The 10579-nt window shown below is 41.5% G+C and overlaps 2 protein-coding genes across 2 annotated transcripts; both read right to left on the bottom strand.

The window, feature by feature from the left end:
- Positions 1-6041: 6041 nt before the first annotated feature.
- Positions 6042-6931, bottom strand: N7483_010780 (uncharacterized protein; the record flags this gene model as incomplete). Its single annotated transcript, XM_057094207.1, has 2 exons — positions 6042-6389; positions 6464-6931. The coding sequence occupies 2 exons, from the start codon at positions 6929-6931 to the stop codon at positions 6042-6044; spliced, it is 816 nt and encodes a 271-aa protein (XP_056940178.1).
- Positions 6932-6982: 51 nt separating this feature from the next.
- N7483_010779 (uncharacterized protein) lies at positions 6983-7255 on the bottom strand (the record flags this gene model as incomplete). The annotated part of the gene is made up of 1 exon (XM_057094206.1): positions 6983-7255. One exon carries the CDS (start codon positions 7253-7255, stop codon positions 6983-6985), a length of 273 nt encoding a protein of 90 aa, XP_056940177.1.
- Between the last annotated feature and the right edge of the window lie 3324 nt (positions 7256-10579).

Genomic DNA, 10579 nt, shown 5'->3' with positions numbered 1-10579 from the left:
GTTCATTTTACCCGAGCAATGGGATTCACTCATCCACATAAGGCAATACTGATATTTTTTGTTTCAGAATGGTTGCACTGGCAGTCTTGACTTTATCAATCATTCATCCCCTTTATATGTGTCCATATATTATCAAGCTTATGTCCAACCATTAAAACCTCCCGACTGGAGGTAGATTTCGGAGAAGGAAATCAAGACTGTATCTTCCTATGATACCTAGGTATATGAAACGTTTGGATGGATTTCAAGTTACAGATGTGGCATCATCATTTTTGATGGGGATTTATATGGATGGTTCAAGTTAGTATATATATTATACATAGACAATGTTCAAATGTTGGAAAATAAATACATGTAGTTCACATCCAGGGCTGAGTCCACGACATTCAAATATTGCCAGATCAGCACATATCACCTGGGCATACAACCTTGGCAATATTGATGCAAACATTTGAGAATTGTGTAGTTTCAAAGCTTTTGTCCCTTCTTCAAATTTTCCGTCTAAGATTAGAGCATGAGATTTACTGAATATAATTGATCTCATCAGTCTTCGGCTATCTCGGAAACTCCGGAAAGCGCGACAATGACAAATTAATATTGTGAATATGGGCTTCAAACAGCAGTCAAATGGGATTTGATGGTGTGTCAAGTCATAGATAGTAAATAAAGAGCCGTGTTTTAGATGACAACAAATGATAAAAAAAATAATAATAACAATAACAATAACAATGCTAAATAAGGATTCAAAAAAATCATAAAAAGATCACGTGGACTAGTAGGCGGGATTTTTGATTTGTTATTGTATTTTGCCCCATGACAATTATTCTAAGGTTTCAAAGTCATATTCACCACAAGGACTATTTCAACCAAGTAGAGCCTGGAGGGAGATATGCCTCCCCCGTCGATCCCATAAAAAGTCGCGCAACGGTTGTGACCAATGTAAGAAACGACGAGTCACCCTTGAATCATCTCTTATTATTCGTGCAATACAATGCTAAGCATCAGTCCTCGAATTTTGAATGTTCGCTTCTAACATCTTGTCTAGTGTGATGAGACAGGACCACCATGCTCGGTGTGTAGCTTTCGGCAGTTGGAATGTACTTTCGGAGGCTCTTCTGCGCACACTGTGCAACATGACGTGGTGGATACACCCTCATTGTCTCCGCCAGTCATTGGAACGAGTTCTGAGGCCACAAATAGCACTGGGACTATACTAATTAACCGTTTCCCCTTGCGAGCCTTGTAGTTAATGCACAAAGTTTCTACGGAAACATATCAAAGCCTTCCCAACGCGCCTTCTGATGATTATGGATGGCAATTTACTGTGCCAGAGAAAGCCCTCGATCACGATTTTTTGATGAGTGGGATCCTGGCATTTTCGTCCTTGCACATTGCGGTCATTTCTGAATCACCGGAGAAAGTCTCATCATATATTGACACGGCCATCGAATACAACAATCAAGCACTACCCCCATTTCGTCAAGCGATTGGAAATCTAAGTTCGTCAAACTGTGATGCCGTATTTGCTCACTCAATCATCACTATATTGATTAACTTAGCAATGCGACGATTCATCTCCAAACAAGAAAAAACAGATGTTACGACGATGATTGCCACAATATTTGAACTGCTCCAAGGCGTCCGTGAAATTTCGAGGATTGGCCAATCATGGTTCAAAACTGATTTGGTTCTATTAGCACGCAATTTTTGGATCACGCCTACCAAGGAAATAGATAGCGCTATAGACGTCGCTTTGAAAATGTTGGATGCATTGGTCAATACAGCGGATTGCGATTTAGAGCAGCAACAGATTTTCAAGGACGCAGTTTCAATGCTCCGTTTCTGCTTTTCCCGATATAATGACGTGAAAGATATAGCTTCTGTTCTTTCATGGTTTACGACTCTCGACAAACAATTCGCTCATGCCCTACAGCGTCGGCAGGGGCTCCCAATATTGATAATCATTTATTGGGGAATCCTTTTATGTGAGCTGGATGGAAAGGTTTGGTGGGCCAAGAACTCTGGAACGGACTTGGTGTCAGAGCTACTCGTTGCATTAGGTACCACTGGCAGTCATCCAAAATATGAGGATGTATTAATATTACCCAGAAAAAAGTTAGAGTCAGCTAGTATATCCTATATTTAGTTCTACAACAGGGGGTTATTGTTCTCTTTCTCCAAATTATTGTACGATATCTCCTCCATCTTAATCCTACCACCTTTTGCTAGCTATGTTAGCTCTAGATCTTACAATACATATCAACAAGTGAAAGGTACCATCAAGAATTAGAAACGTGGCATGGGCCTTTAGTCGTTTCTATCAAATCTTTTTTCTACTGAATATAGAGACCAAAGGGTCAATGAAATCAACATATGTAACAGCTAGTCGTTTATTCTCACTAGGATTAAATACTTCACTGATGCAGCATGCCAAATTTTCGTAGCAAATTCTAGAAGTTATGTCAGGGAAGCCTTGGTATTCTCGGAAATTTGTAAAATATCATGCACATAATCAAATTTATCGCTCATCAATCATGAGTTTATAGATAAAGTTTTTTTCCAGTCAATAACCACATTGCGCGATTTTTCCAACTACTAGTAGGTCCTTGCTCAAGATTGAAGATAATATCGTCTGGAGTACTGATCTTTCCCAGCAAGTACATATCGCTGGGATCAACCACATCCACTCCACCCAAAACATGCTACTATGATATAGCCGTTCTTCATCACCTGGAGCCCATCAGGCCAACCACTCTCCTCCAAAATGTATCAGTCTTAGATTGCTAAGAATTGAGCCCTTGACATCGAATGCCCAGATGTTCCGCAAACTAGCAGGGAAGGGGCTCATAGAGTGTGGATTCGTCTAATGAGAACGCTAAACCATTAAATGTTGCGAGACCTCGGGACCCGATTCCGAAATAGTCACCAAAGCTTTTGTCCTGTTATTGAAGGAATATATCCCACTGGGGAGCTCAGGGGGCTGTACATCAGAGAAGCCCTGGCCCTAGCCATATGGAGGATCGGTAAACCATATGTTCGAATTTCGAGTCAAAGATAAGATCATTTGGACTGTTGAGATGCCAGTGACGACCTCGGAAATTATTCACGACCGGTGTTGCGATACCATCAAGGGGGTTGAGAGACCATATTCCTCGAACTGGGCCTCCGTCAGTTGTAAGATGGGGGTTTTCCGTCTTGTTTGCCACTCGTGCGGCTAGATCGTACTGCCATAAAGCCTTAGCCTATTATAGGTTGGTCAATCATCATTTAATACGGGAGGAATGGGGAGGAGTGGGTATGGCCGACACGGCAACAGTACAGTAGGCTTTGAGCTAAGCTTAATTTACCATAGATCTTCACACTATATATGGATATCAATATAGGCCCCAGTGGCCGAGTGGCAGAACCACTTTTCCTTCATTTTGAACACGTGATACAGGGTATCATTTTTCTCAGTCTTTAGCAAGTGTGGCCGAGTGGTTTAAGGCGTCAGATTTAAGCGGTCACGTGTACCCTGATGGAGCGATCTTCGCGTGTTCGAATCACGTCGCTTGCATAATTCTTTTTATTTTTCTGAAATAAACTTGTTGTAGAATAGTTACGAGGTAGTGCTTTGATCTTACTTGCTGCATTAGCAGTCGCAGAACTTCCGTAAATCACTGTAAATTAATGATCAGGAGCCGCAAAGTCACATGCTCTCTTTACGATAAGCGGTAGGCCACCTTAGCAGAATCCGACCGCCTACCAAATACAGTGGAAAGGAAATGTGCCCAGGTGGTAGTAAATCATTACCTCCTTCTTTCAAGTACTACTAGTTGATGGTTCATCAATATTTCCAAGGTGAATAAGCTACCAGTGCTCTTAAATTTGCCAAAGCAAATAGTAATCAAAAAGGCCCCGGAAATTGGTAGAAGGACGCGCGGAAGACTGTAAAAGAAAGCGTAGCAAGACGTGCAGGAAAGTAGGTACATAGTCAAGTATACATGAGGAGTTGAGGCTGGATATCTTATACACGTATGCTCTATGTTCATCTTAAATCCTTCAAAAGCTGGGATTCTGCTATGCTTCCAAGGTTTACAGGGGATGGGATTTCTTACTGGGTTGACTATGCACCGTATTTAGCCCTCATGCAGAGGCATGAACCTTGGAAGCCATATAGAACCCTTAGTAGTCAAACATATACCAAATCAGCTAAGATAAACCAAATGTCTCATATATTAACATTTGAAGATTTCAATACCAGTCATCACAAGGTTAGTTTATTTCTCTTCAGATTGACATAGAACAGACACTGCAGCAAGCACTTGAGATATATGTACCATACAGTATGAACCCGCCCCCTCTAGCTCCGGCAGCCCAACATTTGAAGTCGATCTCATCAATCTTACCAGTATACTAAAGCCCTGGAGAAGCCGACCACACCGTCTACGATTCGCAAGCTATGGATCATATCCATTATCTGGGTCACATCTACCACCTGGTAACTTGAAGTCGCCATATATCAACCCATTACCTAGACCATTACGTGCAGTATGTACAACATTTGAATCAAGGAACAAAAACTCTCAACCCCATTAGCTTTATCTCAAGTGCTCTTACAGTTCGCCACAAGGGCTTACTCCGAGTCTCTAATACGCCATTTCCTCCCTATTAACTTCCAAGGTTATTCAGGCCATCAAAATTTTATATCACCCAAGGTAAGAAGTCAGCACACAGTCTACACAAGCTTGATTGTAATCAAGCCACATAGAAAATGAATGCTCATTTACTTGTGAGTATTTGTGGACTCATGGACCTAGGTATTATATCGCCGGTAAGTACATAGATGAATCATTCCGATTTCTTTTTCCCTCAGGGCTCGATTAATAAATACAGCCCTTGCCTTCATGCAAAATGATTGATTAGTCCACCGCTGTCTCCAATTAATTGTGATAATTAATTCCCCGAATGAATAACTACGGCTATAGGAAAGGTTTGTGGAAGGATGCATTGTACGTCAACCATATCTGATGTTTGGAGAGCATAATTTTTCAAGCCCGGACACTCTGGAGTAACTTGTTTAGGTATCAGCAGGCGGATTTGAATATTGGAGCACCTGGGAGGTACCAGTTGACTAGTATACATATATGTATTGTGAAGGAAAGCTCCAAGGTTGCGGCCGTTAACTTGAAGATTCCACACTGGATATGAATACTACTACTTCGTACAGCAGGTACCTCAAGTGCTATAGAACCATCATCCATCATTGTCTCAGCTTATAACATTGATTTGAGCGCCGTCATTCCCTCCAGGGCTGCCAGTGTTATGATCAAAGGCCAGTGCTTGTATTATTTAACTCCCAAATTCAAGGAGAAACCCAGGGGAGAAGTGACAGCATTTGAAATTGTTGCATCTATAGAAATCTATTTCAGGCCACCAAAAAGCCGGTTAGCGAAGGGCCGCATTGCTGGGTCATATTGTTGAATCTCCAAGAACACGTTATGGGCGCTCTTACAGACAGTTTGAAGCCAGTCAATTATATGTCCGAGGTTTTCATATTCACTCTGAGCACGCTAGGCGAACTCGGCGTACCACTGTTTTTGACCATCCGAACCACTCACCCCAAACCACACGCTCGTAAATTTGGTTATCTGCAAATCTCCATAATAATCACTGGCCACAAAAGATACTGCATTGTTCCGGGCGTAGCTTACTGGAGGTATGAACAACTTCTGGACGTGTGTTGTTCTAGTGAATTGGATCATTAGTAAAGAGGCAGAGAAGAGCAGTGTAGTAAGTTTTCCATGCTGAAGCAGGTTTTCATATGCGTATTCAAATGCAAGAAGGTCCCGGTTTGAGACATAGAAACTGGTTATCTCTAAATTTCCCACACCTGGTAGATATGGACCAGGTATTTGCATGTATGATAAATCATCGATGGTCCTTCTGCATGCGGTTTCAAAATTTCGAATAAGCTGGTGGAAATGGTCTTTGTCCTCCTTCGATGCAGACTTCATGTTGCCGAGGCCTATCTTGGTGAGTCAAAGTTCTTAACAACAGTACTATGAATACGCACCAGCTAGTAGGAATACTCGAGTAGGATTATTATGATCAGAGGCCCGGAAGACACCAGGGCGGTCCCGTAGCTTCCAAATAGCAATACGAAAGTCTGCAAATAGCTTCTCGAAATGGGCACTTTGTTGCAGAATGCGAAAAGCGATCACTTCAAGTACAGTGTTCGATTCACGAGTGCGCTGTTCGAACATCTGAGGCAGTCCGTACTGTGTCATTGACCCCATTCGGTTCCAATTGCCAGCCGGACTGGGAACGAGACGTGTATTATGGGGTTCCCAGGACGCTTTCATTGATTCTATATGCACCTTGTCTTCACAGGCAAGACGAATAGAGTCCTCTAGGTCGTATCGGTGAGTCACTGATATATCTAAAAGCGGGTAATCCCAATTGGACTGATTGGAAAGCGGACCTGACAATTTTTTTTGCAATGAAGTATTTGGTCCTTCATAGCGCATTTGTTCGGTCTTAGGGGTAATCGCAGTGTTTGCCTCTTTGCTAGAATGGCAAATTGATTGGCAAGTTTGGAGGGCATCTCCATGTCGATATCACTTTTCCAGAAGAGGAGACCAACAAAGTAATGATTCTCTACCTTGAAGCCTTCCTTCATCAAGGGTAAAGTACCGGAACTTTTCTTATAACTTCGATAATCATCTTCTATCCAGTCTCCAAAAGCACATAACATGTTATCCATCTCATCAAGTTGAAGTGATGAGTTCCAGCGCTCTTTGAAATTAGATTCACGTTGTATGGGCGCGTTTTGCAAGGCGGGAAAGCCATAAGAGAATACCTCCAGGCGAGATCCAGTATTAGAGAGATAATCAGGAAGGGCAAGCTGCACACAGCGGTTGGTAACATGCTTCAAATAGCCTAACAGCATGCTGAAACCCAATGAACATTGGAATCGACACCAAGCTAGGCCACTATCCCATTAAATCAAGACCATGACGGCACTTTGATTGACTGGAGCCCAATAGAGTCCTTGGAAGCCCGGGAGTGTCGACGCAAACTCCACAGACTTTCGCCAGAGAACTGAGACCGTCTGTGAAGTATCCTCCAGATTTACAAGTGATAGAAACTCAAATTGGAAGATACTGAGAATCGGGGTGGCGGGTAAATGTTCCCAATCCAGAGAGTCATACCAAATACCGCGCAGAGAGGGTTTCATCATAGATGGTGCCTCGGGGAGCTTCTGAGAGGCCATATTAGTATTGCCGCTCAATTAATGGAAACGAGGTAACCTTGGAAATTAGAAAGGTAAGGTATTTAGATATTCTATTACGTACATGTTTGGGGCTTTACGGGAGGACCCCCGTTCAGGGGTTGGTCCCTACTATATTGTGGTACTTCTCCTCGCTCTTGTCGAGTATTACCTGTTTGAATACTCAAGTCCTTAGATTTTGATGATAATTTGACTGTAGTCACCTTGGAAGTCAGGAAAAAAATTGTATAAACCATCCAGCCCCAGGATTGAAATTCCATAGTACATACCTTATCAGATAGATTAATTTGGAATTATTGAGCTTCCTGGAAATGAACAATATCTATTGGCCGGATGGTGTACATAGTTGGTTATCACGTATCCTACCGTAACGGCGGAGTGGGTCTTGAATCTGATTGGTTCTTGGTCCCCCCGTGCGAACCATGAACTGAGTGTTTATTTTTTCTTGCCCATTGACATATTAAGAAGTAATGGTATACGCAACACAAAGCTACAGGTGCTGCTGGATGGTAAAATGACATTTTTCATGTCAAAATCTATTACGAGAGGAGTTTAATCGACCTAAGGATAATAGAGGTGATGTAGAATTAACCATAGAACTCAAGTGTGATTACACCACGACCTAGTAATCTTATGCGTGCGTGCACATATTGTTGACCACTGGCAGCTATGTCCAGCGTTCAATATTCTGTATATCTCTGGCTGACCTGCCCATACCAACTGACCTTCTCCTGCCCGCTTTATTTTTTTAACTAGAATTTTGCTATTGGCTCGGATCACCGAGCGCGTCTTGTCTTCTGTAGGCTTTTTTCCAGAAATAGGCACTATTGGCTTGCCCATATTTGTGGTAGTTGGCGAATAAGTTTTTTTTAATAAATCCAGGGGGAAAAACCACGGTGACCTGGCGCCTTTATCATGGGTCGCTTTAAAATAATAGAATGCCACCCTGGCGTCTCCATCATGGGTCAAACCTATTAGTTCACCTGCAGAATTATTTTCTGTAAACTTCACCCATCACGGGCAGTCTTTCTCGCTTTACATATCTAACTCTTGCTTTCTGCACTATGCTGTCTGTTCGCCAAACAAAAAATTCAGTCACAGACTGGAACAAGTTCGTCAACGAGGAACATGAAAAACCACCTGGTAAAAAATTGGCGAAGCCTACCAAGGATAGAGCGAGACAATCACTTGAGTCGGTTAAAAAGTAGGGCTTGATATCCTTGCATCATTTGTCGAATTCTGCTAATTCGGAGAGAAGATTTGCGAACCAGCTTCAGCCACCAGACCATAGCTACTGGTTAACCAAGGGACTTACCTTGCGCTGGGTTAAAGGATATCTCAGATGGTATCTAGACACTCATACTAGGTTGAAAAAAAAGAAGGCGTTTGTAACTATGTCGCGCTATTTCATGATGGTTTGTAAGCAAGAGAGAAAGGAGGGAATCCCAATAGAGATCTTGGATACTTATTCGAATATAAGCCGTTCGAGCTATATCACTATGTCTTACTATTAACTTCTCCCAGCTCTAAGACTCTGTGGCTGATGATTATAAGCTTAAATTAACCACGGAAGAGCAACCATCATTCAATATTGACGATATGCTCTACACGACATACCACTTGTTTGTCTGGGGCGATATTTCCTTTCCAAACATACGAACAATCTTCTAATTGAATACTCTACGAAAAATGATAGTATAACGGCTTGGCCTGGAACTTTGATTGAGTCGATAAGTTATATTAAAGAACCGGACTCTCTGAAGTGGAAAGGTATTAAACTCTTGATGGTGAGAGTGCTGTAGTAGAACTCTATAGCCCTTATAATAAAGGTGCGGTATAGACTGAACAAAAACAAACAAAATCAAGGAGTCCTTAGGCTAATCCCCTTCCTAATCTTCAAGCTCCCCAGGCTAACAGACATAGAAAGGCCCACATTTATATATACAGAGTAAAATGTTAACCTTAGACTTTATATCATCTAGGATATCCTTATTTTTATATTCCTAGATAATACTTTCTCTAGTCACTATATCTAAGAACCCTATCACATCTAGACCTAGACTATACTACCAGATCATCGCCTTAGTACTCCTATTTATTGGAAGGAAAGTATAATGGAAATCCCTGTTTTTGTAACGGGTTGAACCCGACGAGGGCTTGTCAATCCTCGACGAAGCCCAAAGCCACGATCACGTACGGTCACGTTCGACGACAGTTGACCACGGACGTCTCCGCTTACAGCCCCACACGTGATCCGCGGAAAGATATATATGCCCCATCATGTACTATAGCTTCCTCTTCCTTAAGCATGAATGTAAACTGCATGTCGGCCTATATCGTTCTGCTTCAGTCTTTATAGAGCCCATCACATATAGGCCATAGTAAAGGAATAACCTTTACCCACTACATATTAAATTTAGTTATCGATAATACATAATTGGTTTTTATAGGTACACCTACAAGAAGGAAGCTGCTTGATCTTATAACCCACATGAAAATAACATAAGATATGTTAGCGTCAGATTATCTTACATCTTTATAGAGGAAAGAGATTGAAAGTAATAAGACTATATATAAAACCATAAAGAAAGCTGTAGAAGTTTAAGAAATTATTATCAAAAATCATGCCATACTAAAGAACACCAGACAGGCTATAGATAAGGAAGAATATAAACACAGAAGACTTAGAGATAAACTTAGGTCAAAAAGAAAACACCTCTATAATCAAGAATTAATTAACACACAAAAGACCTTCTTTAAAGAAATTAGTAACCAGATCATCAAAGCAAATATTCTAGGGAAACCGATCCAGTATAAGCCCGATATATCACAAGTCCAGCCAGAGAGATTAGCCCTTAGCAAACTTAAGTTTAAGAACAGGGACTGTGAAGAAACTAATAATGATAAGTTACTTAAAGACCGTATTCGCTCTCTGGAAATACGGCTAGAAATGATCGGGCTATATATATCCTCCGCTTTAAAATATTATATATAATATCAGGAGAGGGCATAGGGACTACAGTGGTGTAACATAAGTATTTAACCTCGACTACTTTGGGACCCACTTTGAGTCTGACCGCTATTTTATACCGCCTACTATATTAGTACACCGCGTTCTCCCACGCGTAGCGTAACCTGCTGTTATACACAATCTATTATTATTCGAACATATATCGCCTACAGTTATATTGCTATATTATGCCCCCTATACGTGGGAAAAGAGGCCCTGAGCTTGATTGCCTTACTAGGGCTAAGATCTGCGAGCTACATGCTACAAATGGCTGGGGCGCAACTACTATTAAAAAG

Source organism: Penicillium malachiteum, assembly GCF_028827825.1.
Source record: "Penicillium malachiteum strain IBT 17515 chromosome Unknown utg000005l:1.0-9002435.0:326005.0-9005861.0, whole genome shotgun sequence".
NCBI classification, from domain to species: domain Eukaryota; kingdom Fungi; phylum Ascomycota; class Eurotiomycetes; order Eurotiales; family Aspergillaceae; genus Penicillium; species Penicillium malachiteum.
Note: the sequence above shows the minus strand (reverse complement) of the source record. Positions and strands in the feature narration are given on the sequence as shown.